Here is a 27,093-nt window from a genome sequence, read left to right as displayed (position 1 = left end):
TGGGGCCCTGATTAGCAGGGAACCAGGTCAACTAAGTCAAAAAAACCAGCTAAACACAGGCAAAAAATCTGGGGTAACCATAGTCAGGTAGCCACCTTCCTACATAACCCCCCCCCAAACGAAAGGAGATAAGGCTATCCTTGGCCAGGTAAGCCTATATTGCCTGAGTGGCCATATAAGGAAGTACCTGCACTAGCATGGGTACCCCCTGTCTCATGGTCCACTAAGCAGTCCCTCACCCTTTGGGTATTAGAGGGTCTCCACCATAGGGAATCACTACCTTGGGTGTGTTTATGCAAAGTTAAAGGCTGGTTTGGATATGGAGTATTGAAGTGAGGCTCTACTAATTTAGGGCTTAGCTTCCTCCAATTATCTTCCACCATGTGTGCCTTTCTTTCTTTAACTGAGTTGCACTGTGCTCTCAGGGTCAACCTCTGGCTACCTAAAGCTGGAGGCTGGGTCCCTCTGTTTGGCTTGCTGGAGGGACAGTTCAGGTTTGGGCCCTTTGGGTCCCAGGTTTGGCTGTGCCCAACAGAATCCATCTGGGGGAGGTCCCTAACTGTTTTTAAGGGGGCTCCCTCAGGAGTTTTTAAAGTTTTCACCTTACTAGGGCTACTAGTTTTGGTGCACCTAATCTTTTGATGGGGGTGCTTTATTTGACAGGGGGCCCTCTGGGTCTCACTGTCCTTCTTGTCCTCTGCAGCCCTGGGCTGGCTAAGGCAAGGGAGAGAGGGGCAGGTTACCTGCTCCAGACTGGGTCCCACCTGAGAAGGGTCCACTGACATCAGAGGTTCTGTCAGGCTAGGCCCAACCACCTCTGGGGCAGTTCCTTCATCAGGGGTAAGATCAGTTCCCTGAGGAGGCTGATCCTGTCCTAAAGTCTGGTGAGGGGGAGATTTCTCTTCCTCCTCCATGCTCTCAGTTTGTGTGGAGTTATCCATCATTTCAGGTTTCACAACACACGTGTCAGTTTGAGTTTGGGCTGTGGCCATCACAGCCCCACCAACCTTTTCAGGAGGAGACTCAGTTTGGGTTTCTGCTGTTATCATAACAGCTTTGCTATTCTGTTCAGGAAGAGCTTTTGCTAAAGATGGGGCAGGGAGTATCTCCGCCCTACCAACCTTTTCAGGAAGGACATCTTGAATTGGGGCTGTAGCCATTACAGCCCCACTAACCTTTCCATTGGAATTTACCATTCTAGAATGGATTTCCTGTTCAACCCCAGCCCAGGCTGAGATTTCTAAATCATTACCCAGTAGACAGTCTACAGGCAAGTTTGGGGACACTGCCACTCTCTTTGGGCCAATGACACCTCCCCAGCTGAGACTTACTACTGCCATGGGATGATTTGTTTGGATTCCATCAATGTTTGTAACCTGGTATGTGGCACCAGGTAAAAGTTGCTTAGAGGGGACTATGCCATCAGCCACCATGGTGATGCTAGCCCCTGTGTCTCTAAAAGCTTCAACTTTCAAACCATTGATGATGGGTTCTTGTCTATACTTGCTCAAAGTATTTGGGCAAGCAGAGAAATTGGCAAACCCCATGCCAGTCTCATAAACAAGATCATTGGGTGATGGGGACCTGGATAGGCCAGGGTCCACCTGAGCTCCAACAGTAAACCCACCCAGATTCCTGGGTGTGCTTCCACTTCCTGGGGGATTACTGCTGACAGTAACAGGAGGTGTTGAAGCTGGCTTTGGAGGTATATTTTCTTTATTGTTATTCTTGGGACAACAGTTGTCTGTTTTGTAATGCCCAACCTGTTTACAGGCATAACAATAAGGCTTTTTCTCAGTTGAAGAAGTGTCTTGGGACCCACCCCCATTCTTGGAGTTTTGGGGCCCTGGGGAAGTCTTTTCTTTATTTTTATCCCCACCCTTATCTTGAGGCTTGGTAGACTCCTTCTTCTGGTTACTGTCCTGATTCTTAGGCCTAATCCTGGTTCTGACCCATTTGTCTGCCTTCTTTCCCAATTCTTGGGGAGAGGTCAGATCAGAGTCTACCAGGTGCTGGTGTAAGAGCTGGTTCTGACAATTACTTAGGATCTGCTCCCTCATAATCAAATTATACAATCCTGTAAAGTCATGTACTTTGCTGCCATGTAGCCAACCCTCCAGAGCCTTAGTAGCACAATCTACAAAATCAGTCCAGTCCTGAGTCTGTGTCTTCTGGGTATCTCTGAACTTCAACCTGTACTGTTCAGTGGTTAAGCCAAACCCATCTATCAGAACACTCTTCAGGACTTTGTATTTGTTTGCATCCTCATGTCTGACAGTGAGGAGCTTGTCCCTCCCTTTCTCTGAAAAGGAGTACCATAAGATTGCTGCCCACTGTTCCTCAGGAACCTGCTGTACCATGCAGGCTCTCTCAAGAGCAGTCATCCATTTGTGGATGTCATCCCCTTCTTTGAAGGGGGGCACAATCTTTGTCAGGTTTCTACTATCATAGGACCTGGGTTTCTCTTTTGGAATATTGCTGCCACCAGTGGCATCTAAGCCACACAATTTCTGCTCTCTTGCCAAGGCAAGTTTAGCTTGAGCTAAGGTAAGCTTAGCTTGACTCAGGGCTACCTCCTCTCTCTCTATCTGGAGTCTGACAGCCCTCATTCTAGCCCTATGCTCAGCTTTCTGAGAAGCACTCATGCCTCTCTCTGATTCTCTGGAGGCACTAGAAAGATGAGAGTCCCCTGAGGGAGATCTCACTCTTCTGTTGCCTGGGAGAATCATATGTTGGGTTCTGGGGAGGTGCTGGCCCTCTCCATTCCCCAGTAGGTCCAAGTTGGCCTGGCTAAGCCTACCAACTGGAACCTGGCTACCCTGATCCTGTACTTCTAAGTCCCCAACATCTGAGTCCTCATCCAAGTCATCATCATCCTCCTCTTCAGGGGGATCAACTACAGGGGGGTTCTCTCCATTTCCTGTGTCTAGGGAAGCTGCTTTAGCCTTCTCTAAGTCATCCTGTTCTAGGATTTCTACCAGGGTTAGGCAGGTGGGGCTTCTGCCCCTTTTTAACCCTCTTGCTTTGCACAAGGCAATCAAGTCTCTGCGGGTTAGTTTGTCATATCCAAAAGTTGCCTGGGTAGGGTCAACTGTCACAGGAGCAGACCCTGAGGCTTTTCCTGTGTCAGACATGGTTACTAGTGAGGTGTAAGTGGTGCACTTACCTACACTAAGTGTTTTCCTACTGTACCTTGCTAGTTAGTTGTAGTCAGGGTGTGCTAATCCCTTCAACCTACAACTACTAAGTTCAGTAGAACTTAATATGCTAAGCTTTTGATTTTATATGTACCTAGAGGTACTTGATGTGATCTTTCAATTTGATATAAAGATTGCAATGGTAAAACAACAGCAAGCTCAAATCCGCACCGCTGCTCACCAATGTGAGAAGTTGGCCTGGTAGGGGATGTTTCCAATTCTGGAACCACCTACTACCTGACCAAACAATCCCTTATGGTGTCTGGTTGTAAGTCAACCTTATTAGACAAGCTATCCTAGGGGTAGCATGGACTAAGCAGCCTAAAGGCTTAACTTAAGAGGTCGTGTTAAGCGAGCTGTTTTACCACATACAATCCTGTAATACCAAATGAAAGGGCACCACACAAGTATATATTATAAAAATATATGTGTTTATTACTAAAAACAATCCCCAGTATTCTTTATGAATAAAGGGGCACAAGCGTTAAATCAAAAGCACTGTTTAAACATACAAGTTGCACAATTATGGATGAGGGCGGGTGGCCACTCAAACCATATACTAAACAAGTGGTATAAGAGAGACCACTCGAGCAGTGGTTAGGCCTAGGGCCTAGGGAATCGCTGGGAGCAGTCAGGACAAGCAATGCTGAAGTCGGGAATGGCCCTCGGGATTCGGGAGATGTGCGGAAAGCGCACGCATGCACCAATGTTAACCAATGGTGCGTAAAAGTCAAATAGTTAAAGTTTAAGGACACTTCCGCTGAACCTAGAGGAACAAAACTTAACACACAGACCCTAGAGGTGTGCACCAGTGTGGGAACACCGGCGGAGCAAAGTTACCTCACCCACAGGAAGTGGGTGCACAGGGTCGAAGTGGCGTCGGGTTTTGACACGCAGGCTCTTGGTGCTTGGAGCTGAAAGGGCTGCAGGCAGGGTGAAGACGAAGTGTCCGGTGGAGTCCAAGGGTGGACTCAAGTTGTAGAGTACCTGAAAGCAGAGGGGACAGAGTCTGGGTCACTCAGCAGTGACCAGGGTGGAACCAGGACGGAACCAGGCAATGTCGGGCGCAATCAGGTGGTCGTCGAGGAGCTTCTCTCCGCTGTCACGTGGGCTCTGGGGCATCTGCGACGTCCAGGAGCAGGTCACGATCTGTCCCACGCAGGCTCTCACCGTCGGTGCAGTCGGCTTCAGGTTTGGAGCAAACAAGCCTTGGTAAGAGCAATCCACGCAGGATCGGAAGATTGCTTCTCACTCGGACCAGGAAGGTCAGAGTCGGGGCTCCTTTTCAGGGGAGCTGGTGTGGATCTGGAGCAACCAGATTCACGAGTCTTCTTCGGTAGTTCGTCGGCACAGGGACCACAAGCCAGCTGGCAAGTGACCGGGCCAACGCGTTGAGCCAAATCGTGCCAAAGGGCCCCACGCAGCACTCGTCGAGTGTGGAGGGCTGAACTTCGGCTCAGGAGTAGCTCAGGGTGGGGGCTTCTCAAACCCCGGTGTACAGCTTCGAGGGTCACTCGTGGGCTGCACGGTCAGCGTCTCGTGGTCACTTCAAGATGGCGTGCCCCACGCTTCCGGTCGCCTCCACGGGTCTCAGCTTTGCATGGACTGTGGATCGGGCTGTTAGAAGCTGGGCAGGCTTGATCTCGTCGATCTCAGTCGCTCGAGTTCCGGCGGGAACTGCAACTAAGTAGACGTCGAGGGCTGGATGGTGCCTGCTGCTGCAGGGTGGTCACTCCTTGACCACAAGGGAGATTCTTCGGGCTTCCACGTTGAGATGGAGGGCGAAGGGTCCAGAATATCGTTTCAAATGTTTCTTCCAGGAAATCTGATGTGCATTGGCACTGCTCCCACTCTTATTCGAATCTGGTGGGCGTGATTACCTGCTAGGTCCCCTCCTATGGGTGGGACCCAGGAAGTGGGTGGATACACCCCCTTCCTTTGATCCAGGCCGCCCTGGCACGAGGGCTGGAGTGCCCCAGAACCGGTTTGGCCGGATTATGCAAGGGGCAGCCTTGTGCGCCCCAGGCAGTGTCTGGTTTCTTTCAAACCTCCCTGCTACAATACACTATCTCCTGTCTGGAGGGCGGTGACACCCTCCTGTGACAGGAAACCCTTTGTCCAGGACCCCCTTGACTGGGTTTCGGTCAGCTCCAGGGGTCCAGACATTTGTCTGTGGCAGAGGCATCCATTTTGTGGATCTTAAGGCCTTTGGAGAAATCAACCGCATTAAAGCAAAGTAACATGTCTTACCCCTCTAGAGGGGTGGAATGCCATCCCCGTCGCCAGAACTGGCGAGGGGATGGTATTCCAAAGCGTATGACACCTTACACGACATGTTTTGATAAAGCCAAACCAAAGTTGCTAAATAACCGCGAGGATTATAAGGCACTTAATAGTATATGGTATGGCATTATCCTGAAACAGCTTAGGGATTTGTTCCCGACGGCTGCAGACAGGCTCAGCTCATGCTAGAGCTCCATCTCACATAAAAACCATGCACCCAGCCTCCAGGATTGGTGAGGCCTGTCTATAGGAGTGGCTCACAGGTTTACATGTGTCCAGATATAGGTTTAGACATAGGTATACTATATCTAAGCAAGGGGTGTGTACACCACCTTACCCCAGCTGAGTGATCAGCCAGTTGTGTCAATTTAAGAACCAGCCAGGGGTGGCAAAAGATATGCTGCAGCCCCTGGTAGGCCTTAGTGGCTCCTGTGCCCTGTGCACCTATAGTGCATTCTACAGGGGCTGACAAGGAGTCCATTTCCAATTGGTATGTACCTAGGGTACATGGAATCCATTTTACAGAGAGAGCAGATGGCCTGGGGCCCTGATTAGCAGGGAACCAGGTCAACTAAGTCAAAAAAACCAGCTAAACACAGGCAAAAAATCTGGGGTAACCATAGTCAGGTAGCCACCTTCCTACAATGGGTCTTCTTGCGCTGCACCCCTGAATGTATTTTATTGCATCATGTGCTTTATTCTTAACACCTCTGAATGCTTTAGGCCTCATGTGTCTCTCTTTATTACTCCTCTGAATGTGTTCATGCATCATGGGTAAGGTGTTCTGGTTTATACCCCTAAATGTGTTTACTCTTAGGTGGTTGTCTTTTCTACTCCTCTGAATGTAGGTTTATTGCATCATGAGTAATGTATTCTTTCTTAGACCCCTAAATGCTGTGTGATACTTAGGTGGTTCTTCTTTCTTAGTACAGGTAGTCCTAGTAAGGTCCTGGTCCCCTGCGTGACAGTCTCCCAAGGAGTTTAGGGTTGCGTAGGTGGTACTTACCTGTTCCCAGTAGTTACTGGATGTGATCTATAACTGTTACTTTGTGTTACAGTGAAGTTTATATACTTTTATTCAAATTTCTATAAGTATTATTTCTATTTCTAGAAGTGCTGATTATGACAGTGGCCTATGTGGCCCTGTCCTGTGTACATAATCCCTTGTGAATATTGCCGTGCCAGTTGGCACAATGTACATGTGTGATTTCTATCTGATATGTTTTGACAATACAAAAGTTATTTTAATATAACCTTGTGTGGAGTCTCTTTTGTGGTGTGCCTAGTATGTTGTTACTGTCGTGCGCTGACGCAAATGCTTTACACATCGCCTCCGAGTTTAGCCTAGACTGCCCGCGCCATGCTACCTAGAGGGCGAGCAGGGGTTATCTTGGCGTGTGACTTCCTTGCCCTGACTGGAATGGTGGTTTCTGCCTGGCTTTGGCATAAGCCTTAGCCTACCAGAAATAGCCGGTTTCCAACAATAGCCAATTACAAACCACAGATACAGGTAACTGGAATATGCCACGCTGCTACCTATCGAGGTATTAAGATAACATCCAATATCAAGGACATAATGGCATTGGACTATGATGCTTTACTAAAAGAAACTCAGACTCTCCTTAAAAAATGGCATAAGGTGCCTTTAAACCTTATTGGGCGAATCAATCTTATTAAAAACAACATTTTGCCAAAATGTTTATATTTATTTAGATGCATTCCTTTGAAGAAAAATGTAGGATTAGATTGCATTGCAGGTTAATTCTTATTTCACTATTTTCTGCACACAACATACAACATAGATTCCTCACGAGCGCCCCCTGATGAAGGGAGAACCCCCAAAATGAATTGGGTCAGACTGAATTTGAATTTACTTGCGGAACAGTGGGTTTTGAAAGTGATTTTATGAGAATAAATATGCTTAAACTGGAATACAGGTGGATTTTCTTCCAAGGGAAGGAGATATTGATGCACTTTTACGGGTACAGGCTGTGGAGCAGGAGACACAGACCAGATCTAGTCTGGGCTATATAAACAACTGTAGCCAAATACATCTACCTTCGGGCACGCGATGAGTGGATTACATAAATACTAGAATAATGAATGAAAAACACACGGCATGCATAGACAAGGTTTGCTATGTAACCTCTGGACTCCTGTAAACCTAAACAAACACCTGTAATCAGACACTAGGGACATCACCTGAAGCTCCTAAGATTCTCCTTTTGTTTGGTATCTTGTTTTTGGAAGGTGGGTTTTTAGGATAAGCTATTTTTAGGTGTCTTCTTTTATTCCAGGATGGGCACTAGTTTTAGCATTGTCAGCTGTTATACTCTGCATACCAAGGCAGTACATAAAATGCAGCCTGCATACCACAATCCATGGCTGTATCCCATAGAACATCCTTACCTTTTAACAAAAAGGACCCAAGGCCTTCTGGACTTTATTCAGTTAACCAGACGCATCTCCCAATCGATTGACATTAGTTATAGGACTCAGCGTGAAGGAACAATTGGTGAAATGCCTCACAGTAGCCAACAATCTAGCACCTAAAAAAAAGAGCGCAATAAAGGTGTCTGATCTCTGTCGCAAGGGTTGGTAGTTAAATGCCACTCTAGATTTTTACATAGTGACTTTTCCGGGCTCAGCTCTGTAGGATACCAAAGGGCATGAGTCCTGTGTTAATTATTAGAATGCGTTCTAAAAGGAGCAATGTTATCAAAGGCAGAATTTAAAGCCGTACACTAGTCCGCTAAGGTGTGGTTTATGTCTTGTTCCTTTGAGGTTACAGAGAAATCCAATTTTCAGCGATAGGAGTAATGCGCTGCCATTGACAAGAGACTCTTTTGCGCAGGTCTTGTTTCTCAGGCAACCCAGCTTTAGGTATTTGAAAGAAGAGTAATGAGTGGTCAGTCCACGTCAAAGGCATGGGCTTCACAAGTCAGTGCAGTAGAGGTGGTGAAGATTAATGAGTGGTCAGTCCACGTCAAGGCATGGGCTTCACAAGTCAGTGCAGTAGAGGTGGTGAAGAGTAATGAGTGGTCAGTCCACGTCAAGGCATGGGCTTCACAAGTCAGTGCAGTAGAGGTGGTGAAGATTAATGAGTGGTCAGTCCACGTCAAAGGCATGGGCTTCACAAGGCAGTGCAGTAGAGGTGGTGAAGATTGATGAGTGGTCAGTCCACGTCAAAGGCATGGGCCTCACAAGTCAGTGCAGTAGAGGTGGTGAAGATTAATGAGTGATCAGTCCACGTCAAAGGCATGGGCTTTTCAAGTCAGTGCAGTAGAGGTGGTGAAGATTAATGAGTGGTCAGTCCACGTCAAAGGCATGGGCTTCACAAGTCAGTGCAGTAGAGGTGGTGAAGAGTAATGAGTGGTCAGTCCACGTCAAAGGCATGAGCTTCACAAGTCAGTGCAGTAGAGGTGGTGAAGATTAATGAGTGGTCAGCCCACGTCCAAGGCATGGGCTTCACAAGTCAGTGCAGTAGAGGTGGTGAAGAGTAATGAGTGGTCAGTCCACGTCAAAGGCATGGGCTTCACAAGTCAGTGCAGTAGAGGTGGTGAAGATTAATGAGTGGTCAGTCCACGTCAAAGGCATGGGCTTCACAAGTCAGTGCAGTAGAGGTGGTGAAGATTAATGAGTGGTCAGTCCACGTCAAAGGCATGGGCTTCACAAGTCAGTGCAGTAGAGGTGGTGAAGAGTAATGAGTGGTCAGTCCACGTCAAAGGCATGGGCTTCACAAGTCAGTGCAGTAGAGGTGGTGAAGAGTAATGAGTGGTCAGTCCACGTCAAAGGCATGGGCTTCACATGTCAGTGCAGTAGAGGTGGTGAATATTAATGAGTGGTCAGTCCACGTCAAAGGCATGGGCTTCACAAGTCAGTGCAGTAGAGGTGGTGAAGAGTAATGAGTGGTCAGTCCACGTCAAAGGCATGGGCTTCACAAGTCAGTGCAGTAGAGGTGGTGAAGATTAATGAGTGGTCAGTCCACGTCAAGGCATGGGCTTCACAAGTCAGTGCAGTAGAGGTGGTGAAGAGTAATGAGTGGTCAGCCCACGTCAAAGGCATGGGCTTCACAAGTCAGTGCAGTAGAGGTGGTGAAGAGTAATGAGTGGTCAGCCCACGTCAAAGGCATGGGCTTCACAAGTCAGTGCAGTAGAGGTGGTGAAGATTAATGAGTGGTCAGTCCACGTCAAAGGCATGGGCTTCACAAGTTAGTGCAGTAGAGGTGGTGAAGATTAATGAGTGGTCAGTCCACGTCAAGGCATGGGCTTCACAAGGCAGTGCAGTAGAGGTGGTGAAGATTAATGAGTTGTCAGTCCACGTCAAGGCATGGGCTTCACAAGTCAGTGCAGTAGAGGTGGTGAAGATTAATGAGTGGTCAGTCCACGTCAAGGCATGGACTTCACAAGTCAGTGCAGTAGAGAAGGTGAAGAGTAATGAGTGGTCAGTCCACGTCAAGGCATGTGCTTCACAAGTTAGTGCAGTAGAGGTGGCGAAGGGTAATGAGAGGTCAGTCCACGTCAAAGGCATGGGCTTCACAAGTCAGTGCAGTAGAGGTGGTGAAGAGTAATGAGTGGTCAGCCCACGTCCAAGGTATGGGCTTCACAAGTCAGTGCAGTAGAGGTGGTGAAGATTAATGAGTGGTCAGTCCACGTCAAGGCATGGGCTTCACAAGTCAGTGCGGTAGAGGTGGTGAAGAGTAATGAGTGGTCAGTCCACGTCAAGGCATGGGCTTCACAAGTCAGTGCAGTAGAGGTGGTGAAGAGTAATGAGTGGTCAGTCCACGTCAAAGGCATGGGCTTCACAAGTCAGTCCAGTAGAGGTGGTGAAGATTAACGAGTGGTCAGTCCACGTCAAAGGCATGGGCTTCACAAGTCAGTGCAGTAGGTGTGGTGAAGAGTAATGAGTGGTCAGTCCACGTCAAAGGCATGGGCTTCACAAGTCAGTCCAGTAGAGGTGGTGAAGATTAACGAGTGGTCAGCCCATGTCAAAGGCATGGGCTTCACAAGGCAGTGCAGTAGAGGTGATGAAGATTAATGAGTGGTCAGTCCACGTCAAAGGCATGGGCTTCACAAGTCAGTGCAGTAGAGGTGGTGAAGATTAATGAGTGGTCAGTCCACGTCAAGGCATGGGCTTCACAAGTCAGTGCAGTAGAGGCGGTGAAGATTAATGAGTGGTCAGTCCACGTCAAAGGCATGGGCTTCACAAGTCAGTGCAGTAGAGGTGGTGAAGAGTAATGAGTGGTCAGTCCACGTCAAAGGCATGTGCTTCACAAGTTAGTGCAGTAGAGGTGGAGAAGATTAAGTCCAAGATTATGACCCGCCGAGTGAGTAGGGTCCGTAATCTTTTGTTGCAGTCCTCAAGTCTTTAAGTCTGATAATAGTTTTGCTACTTCCATATCTAAAAAAATCTTCTCCACGATAATTATAATCCCCAAGCAGGAGAAATGTTTGTGATGACTACACATAAGTCGCTAAATAAAATAGTCAGGTTCCAAACAACTAGTCTGCTAATTTGCCCCTACAGCTCTGGATGTGGGGCTTGAAAGACTTACTCTGCTCAATCGGGGAAGTCTTGCTGCAGATCGGGATGTCAAAAAGATACAGCACAGTCTATAAAAAAAACAAAGATGGTATATACAATAAAATCAGAAGCAGCCAAGTTTTTGTCTTTAAAAGTATTAAGAAGTACTAATGCTCTATTTTCATTTGCCTGCAAGGTCCGCTGTGTATTCCTTATATATTTCTCTGAGAGAAAGCACGAGTGACTGAGCGAAAGGGCTATAGATTTGTTACCACAATTCCTGGAGGGAGACGGGGAAGTCATGTTTGGTGGCTGCCAAAACCATTTTCTACCTTTCTAGGTTTAGGGATGCTTATAGTTTTGTTGCTTGCTGTTGCATTATTTTTCTGCTTTACTGAGGGTGTTATACTCCTTTTTTTCCTGCACTTGTACTTTGAGGAGCTGTTCCTGCCCGGGTGGCCATTTTGTTCGGCTACACTCTCCCTCCGGGAAGCGCTCTAGTCGCTGCAGGCGTCCTGCCTAATCCCTACTCAATGGCCCCAGATCGGACGCGTGCAGCTCGCTTAATCTTCCCAATGGCCCCCAGCACCGGGATGCCTCCGGGTAGCTGTGCGCTTTACAAATACTGGATTTACAAGTTACTATTTATTTTACGCAATGTTTCCTACTGAAACATGGCTGCACATGAGCTCCCGCCCTGATGTAGCTGCAGCTTTACTGTTTAACTATGCTATAGTCAGGAAAGACAGGAACTCCAAGACAGGTGGTGGCATTGCTATAATTTATAAAAATTCCTTGATGTGCAAATTTGAAGACCTATTTTAGAAAAAGGGGGTGGTGATGGACAGAGTTTCTGAATGATGCAGAATACTCTTACCAAGTCAAGAGATCATGGTTTTAATCAATCACCTGTTTTTTAGCTCATTGCACCATCCCAGCTCAGAACCTGGCTATATGCAAATTAGTCTGTTCCTGTCCCAGTGCATGATGGGAACAGGGCAAACCAAACTACCAAGCCAATTCTTATACTGGGAAGGAGACAAGCTTCCGGGGACCGGTTTGTGGCATCACAGCCTTCGTCGGCCCGGCTTGCTTGAATCCTGATGGTGCAATGAGCAAGGGACTCACGTCTGAGTATACCCTCCCACACATAGTGTGGATAAAATCGATTTTAGAAAAAGGGGGTGGTGATGGACAGAGTTTCTGAATGATGCAGAATACTCTTACCAAGTCAAGAGATCATGGTTTTAATCCATTACCTGTTTTTTAGCTCATTGCACCATCCCAGCTCAGAACCTGGCTATATGCAAATTAGTCTGTTCCTGTCCCAGTGCATGATGGGAACAGGGCAAACCAAACTACCAAGCCAATTCTTATACTGGGAAGGAGACAAGCTTCCGGGGACCGGTTTCTGGCATCACAGCCTTCGTCGGCCCGGCTTGCTTGAATCCTGATGGTGCAATGAGCAAGGGACTCACGTCTGAGTATACCCTCCCACACATAGTGTGGATAAAATCGATTTTAGAAAAAGGGGATGGTGATGGACAGAGTTTGTGAATGATGCTGAATACTCTTACCAAGTCAAGAGATCATGGTTTTAATCCATCACCTGTTTTTTAGCTCATTGCACCATCCCAGCTCAGAACCTGGCTATATGCAAATTAGTCTGTTCCTGTCCCAGTGCATGATGGGAACAGGGCAAACCAAACTACCAAGCCAATTCTTATACTGGGAAGGAGACAAGCTTCCGGGGACCGGTTTCTGGCATCACAGCCTTCGTCGGCCCGGCTTGCTTGAATCCTGATGGTGCAATGAGCAAGGGACTCACGTCTGAGTATACCCTCCCACACATAGTGTGGATAAAATCGATTTTAGAAAAAGGGGGTGGTGATGGACAGAGTTTCTGAATGATGCAGAATACTCCTACCAAGTCAAGAGATCATGGTTTTAATCCATCACCTGTTTTTTAGCTCATTGCACCATCCCAGCTCAGAACCTGGCTATATGCAAATTAGTCTGGTCCTGTCCCAGTGCATGATGGGAACCAGGCAAACCAAACTACCAAGCCAATTCTTATACTGGGAAGGAGACAAGCTTCCGGGGACCGGTTTCTGGCATCACAGCCTTCGTCGGCCCGGCTTGCTTGAATCCTGATGGTGCAATGAGCAAGGGACTCACGTCTGAGTATACCCTCCCACACATAGTGTGGATAAAATCGATTTTAGAAAAAGGGGGTGGTGATGGACAGAGTTTCTGAATGATGCAGAATACTCCTACCAAGTCAAGAGATCATGGTTTTAATCCATCACCTGTTTTTTAGCTCATTGCACCATCCCAGCTCAGAACCTGGCTATATGCAAATTAGTCTGGTCCTGTCCCAGTGCATGATGGGAACCAGGCAAACCAAACTACCAAGCCAATTCTTATACTGGGAAGGAGACAAGCTTCCGGGGACCGGTTTCTGGCATCACAGCCTTCGTCGGCCCGGCTTGCTTGAATCCTGATGGTGCAATGAGCAAGGGACTCACGTCTGAGTATATCCTCCCACACATAGTGTGGATAAAATCGATTTTAGAAAAAGGGGGTGGTGATGGACAGAGTTTCTGAATGATGCAGAAGACTCTTACCAAGTCAAGAGATCATGGTTTTAATCCATCACCTGTTTTTTAGCTCATTGCACCATCCCAGCTCAGAACCTGGCTATATGCAAATTAGTCTGTTCCTGTCCCAGTGCATGATGGGAACAGGGCAAACCAAACTACCAAGCCAATTCTTATACTGGGAAGGAGACAAGCTTCCGGGGACCGGTTTCTGGCATCACAGCCTTCGTCGGCCCGGCTTGCTTGAATCCTGATGGTGCAATGAGCAAGGGACTCACGTCTGAGTATACCCTCCCACACATAGTGTGGATAAAATCGATTTTAGAAAAAGGGGATGGTGATGGACAGAGTTTGTGAATGATGCTGAATACTCTTACCAAGTCAAGAGATCATGGTTTTAATCCATCACCTGTTTTTTAGCTCATTGCACCATCCCAGCTCAGAACCTGGCTATATGCAAATTAGTCTGTTCCTGTCCCAGTGCATGATGGGAACAGGGCAAACCAAACTACCAAGCCAATTCTTATACTGGGAAGGAGACAAGCTTCCGGGGACCGGTTTCTGGCATCACAGCCTTCGTCGGCCCGGCTTGCTTGAATCCTGATGGTGCAATGAGCAAGGGACTCACGTCTGAGTATACCCTCCCACACATAGTGTGGATAAAATCGATTTTAGAAAAAGGGGGTGGTGATGGACAGAGTTTCTGAATGATGCAGAATACTCCTACCAAGTCAAGAGATCATGGTTTTAATCCATCACCTGTTTTTTAGCTCATTGCACCATCCCAGCTCAGAACCTGGCTATATGCAAATTAGTCTGGTCCTGTCCCAGTGCATGATGGGAACCAGGCAAACCAAACTACCAAGCCAATTCTTATACTGGGAAGGAGACAAGCTTCCGGGGACCGGTTTCTGGCATCACAGCCTTCGTCGGCCCGGCTTGCTTGAATCCTGATGGTGCAATGAGCAAGGGACTAACGTCTGAGTATACCCTCCCACACATAGTGTGGATAAAATCGATTTTAGAAAAAGGGGGTGGTGATGGACAGAGTTTCTGAATGATGCAGAATACTCTTACCAAGTCAAGAGATCATGGTTTTAATCCATCACCTGTTTTTTAGCTCATTGCACCATCCCAGCTCAGAACATGGCTATATGCAAATTAGTCTGTTCCTGTCCCAGTGCATGATGGGAACAGGGCAAACCAAACTACCAAGCCAATTCTTATACTGGGAAGGAGACAAGCTTCCGGGGACCGGTTTCTGGCATTACAGCCTTCGTCGGCCCGGCTTGCTTGAATCCTGATGGTGCAATGAGCAAGGGACTCACATCTGAGTATACCCTCCCACACATAGTGTGGATAAAATAGATTTTAGAAAAAGGGGGTGGTGATGGACAGAGTTTCTGAATGATGCAGAATACTCTTACCAAGTCAAGAGATCATGGTTTTAATCCATCACCTGTTTTTTAGCTCATTGCACCATCCCAGCTCAGAACCTGGCTATATGCAAATTAGTCTGTTTCTGTCCCAGTGCATGATGGGAACAGGGCAAACCAAACTACCAAGCCAATTCTTATACTGGGAAGGAGACAAGCTTCCGGGGACCGGTTTCTGGCATCACAGCCTTCGTCGGCCCGGCTTGCTTGAATCCTGATGGTGCAATGAGCAAGGGACTCACGTCTGAGTATATCCTCCCACACATAGTGTGGATAAAATCGATTTTAGAAAAAGGGGGTGGTGATGGACAGAGTTTCTGAATGATGCAGAAGACTCTTACCAAGTCAAGAGATCATGGTTTTAATCCATCACCTGTTTTTTAGCTCATTGCACCATCCCAGCTCAGAACCTGGCTATATGCAAATTAGTCTGTTCCTGTCCCAGTGCATGATGGGAACAGGGCAAACCAAACTACCAAGCCAATTCTTATACTGGGAAGGAGACAAGCTTCCGGGGACCGGTTTCTGGCATCACAGCCTTCGTCGGCCCGGCTTGCTTGAATCCTGATGGTGCAATGAGCAAGGGACTCACGTCTGAGTATACCCTCCCACACATAGTGTGGATAAAATCGATTTTAGAAAAAGGGGGTGGTGATGGACAGAGTTTGTGAATGATGCTGAATACTCTTACCAAGTCAAGAGATCATGGTTTTAATCCATCACCTGTTTTTTAGCTCATTGCACCATCCCAGCTCAGAACCTGGCTTTATGCAAATTAGTCTGTTCCTGTCCCAGTGCATGATGGGAACAGGGCAAACCAAACTACCAAGCCAATTCTTATACTGGGAAGGAGACAAGCTTCCGGGGACCGGTTTCTGGCATCACAGCCTTCGCCGGCCCGGCTTGCTTGAATCCTGATGGTGCAATGAGCAAGGGACTCACGTCTGAGTATACCCTCCCACACATAGTGTGGATAAAATCGATTTTAGAAAAAGGGGATGGTGATGGACAGAGTTTGTGAATGATGCTGAATACTCTTACCAAGTCAAGAGATCATGGTTTTAATCCATCACCTGTTTTTTAGCTCATTGCACCATCCCAGCTCAGAACCTGGCTATATGCAAATTAGTCTGTTCCTGTCCCAGTGCATGATGGGAACAGGGCAAACCAAACTACCAAGCCAATTCTTATACTGGGAAGGAGACAAACTTCCGGGGACCGGTTTCTGGCATCACAGCCTTCGTCGGCCCGGCTTGCTTGAATCCTGATGGTGCAATGAGCAAGGGACTCACGTCTGAGTATACCCTCCCACACATAGTGTGGATAAAATCGATTTTAGAAAAAGGGGGTGGTGATGGACAGAGTTTCTGAATGATGCAGAATACTCCTACCAAGTCAAGAGATCATGGTTTTAATCCATCACCTGTTTTTTAGCTCATTGCACCATCCCAGCTCAGAACCTGGCTATATGCAAATTAGTCTGGTCCTGTCCCAGTGCATGATGGGAACCAGGCAAACCAAACTACCAAGCCAATTCTTACACTGGGAAGGAGACAAGCTTCCGGGGACCGGTTTCTGGCATCACAGCCTTCGTCGGCCCGGCTTGCTTGAATCCTGATGGTGCAATGAGCAAGGGACTAACGTCTGAGTATACCCTCCCACACATAGTGTGGATAAAATCGATTTTAGAAAAAGGGGGTGGTGATGGACAGAGTTTCTGAATGATGCAGAATACTCTTACCAAGTCAAGAGATCATGGTTTTAATCCATCATCTGTTTTTTAGCTCATTGCACCATCCCAGCTCAGAACATGGCTATATGCAAATTAGTCTGTTCCTGTCCCAGTGCATGATGGGAACAGGGCAAACCAAACTACCAAGCCAATTCTTATACTGGGAAGGAGACAAGCTTCCGGGGACCGGTTTCTGGCATTACAGCCTTCGTCGGCCCGGCTTGCTTGAATCCTGATGGTGCAATGAGCAAGGGACTCACATCTGAGTATACCCTCCCACACATAGTGTGGATAAAATAGATTTTAGAAAAAGGGGGTGGTGATGGACAGAGTTTCTGAATGATGCAGAATACTCTTACCAAGTCAAGAGATCATGGTTTTAATCCATCACCTGTTTTTTAGCTCATTGCACCATCCCAGCTCAGAACCTGGCTATATGCAAATTAGTCTGTTTCTGTCCCAGTGCATGATGGGAACAGGGCAAACCAAACTACCAAGCCAATTCTTATACTGGGAAGGAGACAAGCTTCCGGGGACCGGTTTCTGGCATCACAGCCTTCGTCGGCCCGGCTTGCTTGAATCCTGATGGTGCAATGAGCAAGGGACTCACGTCTGAGTATATCCTCCCACACATAGTGTGGATAAAATCGATTTTAGAAAAAGGGGGTGGTGATGGACAGAGTTTCTGAATGATGCAGAAGACTCTTACCAAGTCAAGAGATCATGGTTTTAATCCATCACCTGTTTTTTAGCTCATTGCACCATCCCAGCTCAGAACCTGGCTATATGCAAATTAGTCTGTTCCTGTCCCAGTGCATGATGGGAACAGGGCAAACCAAACTACCAAGCCAATTCTTATACTGGGAAGGAGACAAGCTTCCGGGGACCGGTTTCTGGCATCACAGCCTTCGTCGGCCCGGCTTGCTTGAATCCTGATGGTGCAATGAGCAAGGGACTCACGTCTGAGTATACCCTCCCACACATAGTGTGGATAAAATCGATTTTAGAAAAAGGGGGTGGTGATGGACAGAGTTTGTGAATGATGCTGAATACTCTTACCAAGTCAAGAGATCATGGTTTTAATCCATCACCTGTTTTTTAGCTCATTGCACCATCCCAGCTCAGAACCTGGCTATATGCAAATTAGTCTGTTCCTGTCCCAGTGCATGATGGGAACCAGGCAAATCAAACTACCAAGCCAATTCTTATACTGGGAAGGAGACAAGCTTCCGGGGACCGGTTTCTGGCATCACAGCCTTCGTCGGCCCGGCTTGCTTGAATCCTGATGGTGCAATGAGCAAGGGACTCACGTCTGAGTATACCCTCCCACACATAGTGTGGATAAAATCGATTTTAGAAAAAGGGGGTGGTGATGAACAGAGTTTCTGAATGATGCAGAATACTCTTACCAAGTCAAGAGATCATGGTTTTAATCCATCACCTGTTTTTTAGCTCATTGCACCATCCCAGCTCAGAACATGGCTATATGCAAATTAGTCTGTTCCTGTCCCAGTGCATGATGGGAACAGGGCAAACCAAACTACCAAGCCAATTCTTATACTGGGAAGGAGACAAGCTTCCGGGGACCGGTTTCTGGCATCACAGCCTTCGTCGGCCCGGCTTGCTTGAATCCTGATGGTGCAATGAGCAAGGGACTCACATCTGAGTATACCCTCCCACACATAGTGTGGAAAAAATCGATTTTAGAAAAAGGGGGTGGTGATGGACAGAGTTTCTGAATGATGCAGAATACTCTTACCAAGTCAAGAGATCATGGTTTTAATCCATCACCTGTTTTTTAGCTCATTGCACCATCCCAGCTCAGAACCTGGCTATATGCAAATTAGTCTGTTTCTGTCCCAGTGCATGATGGGAACAGGGCAAACCAAACTACCAAGCCAATTCTTATACTGGGAAGGAGACAAGCTTCCGGGGACCGGTTTCTGGCATCACAGCCTTCGTCGGCCCGGCTTGCTTGAATCCTGATGGTGCAATGAGCAAGGGACTCACGTCTGAGTATACCCTCCCACACATAGTGTGGATAAAATCGATTTATTTTAGAAAAAGGGGGTGGTGATGGACAGAGTTTCTGAATGATGCAGAATACTCTTACCAAGTCAAGAGATCATGGTTTTAATCCATCACCTGTTTTTTAGCTCATTGCACCATCCCAGCTCAGAACCTGGCTATATGCAAATTAGTCTGTTCCTGTCCCAGTGCATGATGGGAACAGGGCAAACCAAACTACCAAGCCAATTCTTATACTGGGAAGGAGACAAGCTTCCGGGGACCGGTTTCTGGCATCACAGCCTTCGTCGGCCCGGCTTGCTTGAATCCTGATGGTGCAATGAGCAAGGGACTCACGTCTGAGTATACCCTCCCACACATAGTGTGGATAAAATCGATTTTAGAAAAAGGGGGTGGTGATGGACAGAGTTTCTGAATGATGCAGAATACTCTTACCAAGTCAAGAGATCAAGGTTTTAATCCATCACCTGTTTTTTAGCTCATTGCACCATCCCAGCTCAGAACCTGGCTATATGCAAATTTGAAGACCTGCCATTTACGAGCTGTGAGGCAGCTTTATTTAAGCTTGCCCTGACCCCTAAGTTCACCTTCTCAGGCATACTAGTTTACCGTCCACCAGGGCCATCCGGTCCATGGGCTTCATCCTTTCATGACCTAATAACCCCTTTTCTCTTAAATGCCACCAACTTCTACTTCTTGGGCGACCTTAACTTACGCTTGGATGACTCTGCATGTACTAATAGCGCTACTTTTATCTGGCAGCATTGAATATTGCACTTTGCAACTCCGGTCCCATTCATGTGGCCGGCCACCCTATTTTCTCCAGTTTATCCAACATTCAAAGCCCACCAGCTCTTCCCTTATGTTGGTCTGATCACTTTGCGATCGGCTTGCGTTTCGAGATCTCAGTGAACTCACCTGTAGCCGCACCTAACATCAGGAAACCAACTATGAACTGGGGAAAACTGGACATTGAAGCTCTCAATAAGATTCTGTCTTCCAATGCTCCTATCACAAAACAAATGTATGTCACTCTTTCGGGTGGCGTCCAAAAGTGGCTTTTACATGCCATTGATACCTGTCTCCCACCCTCTATTAAGAAGGTGAACAACCACAGCCCCCTGCCCCTTGGTTCACTGAGAATTTAAAAACAGAGAAAGCCAAATGCAAAGCTTTGGAAGGATGCTGAAGGAGGAACTATGCGCCTGACAACAAACTTGCATATAAAAGGGAAAAAAGAGAATACCACACTCTCTGTAAGTCAGCTCGTGCTGAATATGTCTCCTCGACAATCTCTAGTGCGCTGAATTGTTCCAAGACATTATTTAAAATGGTCAAAGAACTTTCTGGATCTGAAACTCAATCTACTCCCCCTTCCCTGAATGGTTTACAATGTGAAGACGTGGAAAAATTCTTCCTCCATAAAGTGGAGAAAATATACTCTGAAATGAAGGGCATGAAACCAGTTACCCCCCATCAGCAAGCACCTACATCCCCTCAAGCAGCCAGAACTATCTCTCACAGTGACAACAGGATCGCTGAATCCACGAATAAACTGGAAATGGGGGCTCCATTAGATATGAACTCCCTTATACGACTCATAGCCAGGATTAAATCTGGCTCACCCTGTGACCCTCTTCCGATCTCGGTGCACCAGTCGCTTTCACTCACAATAATCATGGAACTCTTGAATGCCTCCTTACAGGAGGCAATGGTTCCACCTGAGTGGAAACCCGGAATGGTGCTTCCTCCTCTGAAGAAGGCTAACTACCGGCCTCTTTCATTGCTCTCTGCAAAAAGAACAATGGATGGACAGAATGCAGAACAATGTCATATATTCACCCCAGTACAGCGATCTGGCCTTAAATCCATCGTTTCATTCCTCACTATCCCATTCCAGTTTGGACCCAGCCGTATGGAAATCAGTCTTGAACCTGCACCCAATGGGAAAAGTCGAGCCCGAACTGCCAGGACAGGTCTTCCCTGGAATGGAAACAAGCATCCTAGGACCGGTGACCAGCTTTCAGCCCCCATCAGCCAGGATAGCTTGACTCCAGTGGCATGGAGAGCACGGGACCAACGCCTCGGTATACCTGTCACACTCGGGGTGACAAATGCAAAAAGAACAATTGATGGACAGAATGCACAACAATGTCATACATTCACCCCAGTACAGCGATCTGGGCCTAAATCCATAGTTTTTTTGTTCACCATGCCATTCCAGTTTGGACCCAGCCATATGTAAATTTGTCTGACCCTGCAACCAATGGGAACAGTCCAGCCCGAACTGCCAGGCCGGTCCTCCCTGTACTGGAAACAAGCATCCATCAGCCAGGATTGCTTGACTCCAGTGGCATGGAGAGCAAGGGACCAATGTTTGGGCATACCCGTCCCACTTGGGGTGACAAATGCAAAAAGAACAATTGATGGACAGAATGCATAACAATGTCTTACATTCACCCCAGTACAGCGATCTGTGCCTAAATCCATCGGTTTTTTTTGCTCACCATCCCATTCCAGTTTAGATCCAGCCATATGCAAATCAGTCTTGACCCTGCACACAATGGGAACAGTCCCGTTCTGAATTCCGTCCATCAACTGTGTGTCTTTTGCTTTCTCGCCCTAAGTGCGCCGGGTATGCCCAGAAGCGGTTCCAGGCTCACTGTGCCACTGGAATCAAGCTATCCTGGCTGATGGGGGTTGAAAGCCCAAAACCGGTCCTAGGATGCTTGTTTCTGGTCCAGGGAGGACATGACTTGGCCTCCCATGAGGCACAGGGTCAAGACTGATTTGCATATGGCCAGGTCTAAACTGGGGTGGCATGGTGAGCAAAAGAATGATGGATTTAACCCAGAACTCTTGACTGGGGGTGAATGTTTTGATTTGTTCTGCATTCCGTCCATCAATTGTGTGTCTTTTGCTTTCTCGCCCTAAGTGCGCTGGTAGTATGCCTATGCCTAGACATGGGTCCCAGGCTCAATGTGGCAGTGGAATCAAGCTATCCTGGCTGATGGGGGTTGAAAGTCCAAAACCGGTCCTAGGATGCTTGTTTCCAGTCCAGGGAGGACCTGGCTTGGCAGTTCAGACTGGACTGTTCCCATGAGGCACAGGGTCAAGACTGATTTGCATATGGCCAGGTCTAAACTGGGGTGGCATGGTGAGCAAATGAATGATGGATTTAACCCAGATCTCTTGACTGGGGGTGAACGTTTTGATTTGTTCTGCATTCCATCCATCAATTGTGTGTCTTTGTTTTTTATTTCATTGCTCCTGGCCTTCTTGAAAATCCCAGAAAGACACATTAATTCACAGCTATCTCAGTTTGTCGAGTCACAACATTTTGTACACTCATCTCAGTCGGGCTTTAGAGACAGCTTTTCAACTGAAACTACCCTTCTTGGAGTTAGGGAAAGGCTGCAACATCGTTTAGATTCTGGAGACACGATGGCCCTCATATTACTTGATTTGAGAGCAGCTTTCGGCACGGTGTCTGACACCGTGTTAGTGAAAGCCTTACGATCTTTGGGTGTTACCAGGCCGGCACTCAACTGGCTTATCTCTTTTCTCACCGTCTGAACGTTCCAGGTCTTCGCCCCAACGGCCAGTTCTGTTACTCATTTCTCTCCCTGCGGGGAACCCTATGGCTCCATTCTTAGCCCTTTGTTATTTAACATGAGTGTCAGACCTCTGGCTGACATTGCAGAGGAGGCGGGCTGACCCTGTTCTCCTATGCTGACGACACCCAGATAGTCTTCTCTCTCTCTATGGAGAGGGTGTCTGAGACATCTGCTCTCCAGATGGAGTTGAGTAAAATTGCATACTGGATGCAGGCCAATTTTCTCAAACTCAGTGGAGAGAAAACTAAGGTCCTGATTCTGGGGAAGAATAAAGAACTTTGAGGTCCCTAAAACTAGCCTACTGAAAAACTTCTTTTTACATAATTATATTTTCATTTTGTATAATGAAAACGTAGCTGAAATAACACCTGTACTTCACTTGATAACTTATCCCCGATTCTCCTGCACTTAGAAGCATGATCACAGTGCACGCACTCTTCAGCAATCACCATCACTGGGAAGAGATCGGCTCAACCAATCAGCACGTGCTCTTCAGTCATCACTGTGAATAGATCGGCTCAACCAATCAGCACGTGCTCTTCAGTCATCACTGTGAAGAGATCGGCTCAACCAATCAGCACGTGCTCTTCAGTCATCACTGTGAAGAGATCGGCTCAACCAATCAGCACGTGCTCTTCAGCCATCACTGTGAAGAGATCGGCTCAACCAATCAGCATGCTTAGAATGCTGCCACTAATACTGTCATTTGTCTGCATTATAGGCCCTGTGAGAGTGAGAAGTATGGACATCGACCGGAAAGTAAGAGTGTGCCTATCTGGGTGTGGTATGATGAGGGAGAAAGGATATAAACTTGTTTTTAACATGCCGTCTGGCATTAACAGTTGTTAATTGTCTGTCCCCTCGTTGCATTCCCTCGCCTTTGGCTCTTTCACTTAACAGCAGTTAACATCCTTTGCAGGGCGTTAATCTTGTTTGTTAATGCCCTCAGAAGCAGGCGATAAGGCTTAAGGGATAAACTGTGATAAAAGCAAATCGAAAGTCCTCCCAAGAGGCTTGATACTATAGTCAGTTCTTTTCAGCCGTAAGGCACACTCATTCACACATTCAATGTACACTTATGTCACTCATGCCTTCAGTCATTCCAAGGGGCCCTCGAAGGTAAGCTTTGTATCGCTTCTACATGGTACAGGAAGGTATGCCAATAATTTCTTGGGTATTTAAAAGAGACAAAGTTTCAGAGGGTTAGGTGATTCTGGTCACACCTACACACCCATATCTAGGTGCTTCCAGGCGCTACAGCAGGGTCCAGTTATTTTATGTAGCCCTTAATACTGGCCTTCAGACAACAGTTCTCTGCATTCAGACAAATAAAGAAGCTAACACACAGGGAATAAACACCAAGGACGTCCAAAAATATATAAAAGCCTGCCCAGTGTGCGCACGACAAAAGTCCTCCCATTCATCCCCTAAAGGTCTTCTACAACCATTGCCCATACCTCTGCTTCCCTGGCATACTATCAGTTCGGACTTCATCACAGATTTGCCTAAATCCCACAACTTCACTGCAATTTCAGTAGTTGTGGATCTTTTGTCTAAAAGGGGGCACTTTATTCCCTTACAAAAACTACCAACAGCTACAGAATTTAGTGAAGTGTTCTGAAACCATATTGGAAAACTACATGGCCTTCCCAGTAAAATAATTTCCGACAGGGGCCCTCAATTTGTTTCAAAACTCTGGAGTCAGTTGTGCACACATTTAGGAATTGAAATAGCATTATCCTCCGCTTTTCACCCACAGACTGACGGCCAGACAGAAAAAGTTCATCAATAACCTTGAACAAAGTCTACGGTGCCTAACCTCCATTATATCGGCTCATTGGGATGAGGTCCTACCATTGGCAGAGTTTTCATACAACAATAGCTATCATGCAGCTTTAGGCTGTTCCCCTTTCTTTTTTATAACTGGCTTACATCCACGATCTATTCCTGCCATCCTTCCAGATTTATGCCTGCTGTGACCAAAAGATTAACAGAATTGCGGGAATTTCAAGAACAAGCCAAGCGTAGTTTAGCCAACAATAAACAAAAAGGTCAAATTATCAGTCGATAAACACAAAACACCAGCATCACCCTATAAAGTAGGGGATCTCGTCTGGTTATCAACCAGAAATATCCAGATTGAAGGCCCCAAGAAACTAAAACCTAGGTTCATTGGCCCCTTTCCCATAAATAACATTTTGAATCCAGTTTCAATGAGATTAACTTTGCCCTCGGAATATGCCAATCACCCAGTTTTTCGTGTATCTTTGCTCAAACCACATGATCCGGTGTAGTGACTGAGGTATTGGTGCTTTTTTGGCTCGGTTATGACCGTTGCCCACCACCATCTCAATATATGCTGCTGTCAATCGAACATGTATGGTGTTTTGTCCATTCCCGACCTTTATTTCACCTACTTGGTAGGGCTTGCCTATAGACTTTGACAGCTTTATGTCCCCTTATATGCTGCTTTTTGCTCTTTTTCGGGCCTAAAGGCCTATGCTCGAGCGATGCTATGTTCTTTTCTGACACCATCCTGCTAAGCCTCTTTAGGTGAAAGGCAATGTTTTAGTTTCAAGGTGTTGTTCGCTAGTAGTGAACCAGCAAGCACCGGTTCTTGTCGGAGAAATGTACTCTCTTCGCGCTGGAGCCATAACAAAAGCTTGGCCAGCTGCTGTTGTGTGCCAGGTACGGAAAGGTACAGGAATCTCATGAGAACGGTAGGCGGGTTCTTCTAGAAGCTTCGAGAGAGAGCTACATTCTATATTAGTGAAAGCGGGTCCAAGTGAGGGTGAGAGGATTGTCTGGTGGTTTTGGCGGTCTGGTGAAGCATCACGGTGCAGACGTGCAGTCGTGTTTGTGGAACAGAGAGTCCTGACCCAACCGAAGAGGGAAAGAGAGACGGACCTGTCTTCAGATTGCAGATGTCTAATAATATGGTGAGGTGTTCCATTTATGACTAATTGTATCTAATTATTCCTTTATTTTCAGGTTCTATATGTGTGTATGTATATTAATAAGTCATTTCTTTCTATGTCCTTTCATCATTGTGTAATAAAAGACCCCAATTTGCATTAATTCCATTTGTTTGTTGTCACTAAGAGAGAGTGTGGGTTCTTCTTAACCAGGTGCTGTAGTATAGAAGGAGGGGTGATTCCCTTCTTACAGGTAACTGATGATGGGAAGGTGTGCTGCTCATGATTAGGGATGACTACATGGGAGAATATATAATTTGTCCTTATTCTCTGTGGAGGAAGGTCGGGCCCCTTTTTTACCAAGTGCTTACAGAGGGATGTGCTAGTTCCCCTCTAATGAGTACTTGTAGATACGGAAGGGAAATCGGCTCCTAAGCAGGAATACCTAAATTGCTGGTAGACCAACCCAACATAGCGTAAGAGGTATGTACTGATTTTCACCGGAAGGTGTTGCTGATTCGCACCAGGGTGCGTTGCTCGCATAAGTGCGCGTTGAACGTCGGAAGACGTTGCTGAATTGATATTGATTCGTCGGAGGACGTTGCTGAATTGATATTGATTCGTCGGAGGACGTTGCTGATTTGATATTGATTCGTCGGAAGACGTTGCTGATTTGATATCGATTCACACCAGGGTGCGTTGCTCGTGTAAGTGCGCGTTGATCGTCGGAAGACGTTGCTGACCTGATTTGATATTTGATTCTGATTCGTCGGAGGACGTTGCTATACATACCCTCTGAGCTTTGATCTATAGTATCTTTAGTTATTTATGTTACTCCTTTCTCAGATAGGTAGTCTGAATGTGGTGTTTTGTTGTTAGGCATTCTGGGAAGGGACTGTGATGAGTAATTACTTTATAGCTAACTAGCTGAAACACCAGAAAAGTAGGAAAATATCAGTCATTACATCAGTCCATATGAAGAAAATCGTATTATAGATGCAAAACGTAAACATGGTCGATTACAGTATTTAATTAACTGGAAGGGTTATGATGCGCCAGAAAGATCCTGGAAACAGGAACACATGTACATACTACAAGATTGGTCAGATCTTTCCATGCCTTGCATCCGGAAAAACCCTGTCACATACGAAGACCTTTGGGGGGGCAGGAGGCATTTCCTGCATGTGTAAACGTTCTTGGCATGTACACGTGAATTACTTGGGAAAGATCTAAGGCCCAAATCACCTTCACATGCACACGTGAGAAAACCTGAGACCCAAAGCAAGTTAAACCCCACCCACTTGGTTCCCGATGCTTCGCTTCGTGCCTAAACACTCACCTGACTCCGGACCTTGGTGGCAGATCATCCGAAGCTCTTTAGCGCTCCACCCTGCTTCCTTTCCTGTCTTCACTCAGTGTCTTCGGGTGTGTTCTTGCTCCCCGGAGCACATTTCAGACATTCCTTCCTGTTTCTGAATTTCCGGCTCCAGATCCTCTCCCGGCACTGTTTCCGATTTCCTGCAAAAGAGAAAAGAAAAGAGAATCAACAAAGGGATGCCAAGCAACACCTCGCTCTGAATGGTAAAGCGTTAGCATGCTTGAACACATACCAGTAAGAATTTAAACTTTATGAAAACTGTGGCAGACCTCTTGACCTTCTATATATCAAGAGAACGTTTTGAAACTCTTCCTGAAACAATCCAAGGACTTTAAGGACATTGAGTAAGTGAAGACTGTTAAAGTAAAACAGACATTTGTGTAA

General features: G+C 46.7%; 1 protein-coding gene across 1 annotated transcript in view; it reads left to right on the top strand.

The window, feature by feature from the left end:
* Positions 1-27,093, top strand: part of LOC144806139 (uncharacterized) — a 355,769-nt gene that overhangs the window by 187,233 nt on the left and 141,443 nt on the right. The window contains 1 exon segment of the mRNA XM_078672571.1: positions 24,280-24,308. Coding sequence (XP_078528697.1) covers positions 24,280-24,308 — 29 coding nt within the window.

The sequence above is a fragment of the Lissotriton helveticus genome, assembly GCF_964261635.1.
Source record: "Lissotriton helveticus chromosome 1_1 unlocalized genomic scaffold, aLisHel1.1 SUPER_1_unloc_5, whole genome shotgun sequence".
Classification (NCBI taxonomy): Eukaryota; Metazoa; Chordata; class Amphibia; order Caudata; family Salamandridae; genus Lissotriton; species Lissotriton helveticus.
Note: the sequence above shows the minus strand (reverse complement) of the source record. Positions and strands in the feature narration are given on the sequence as shown.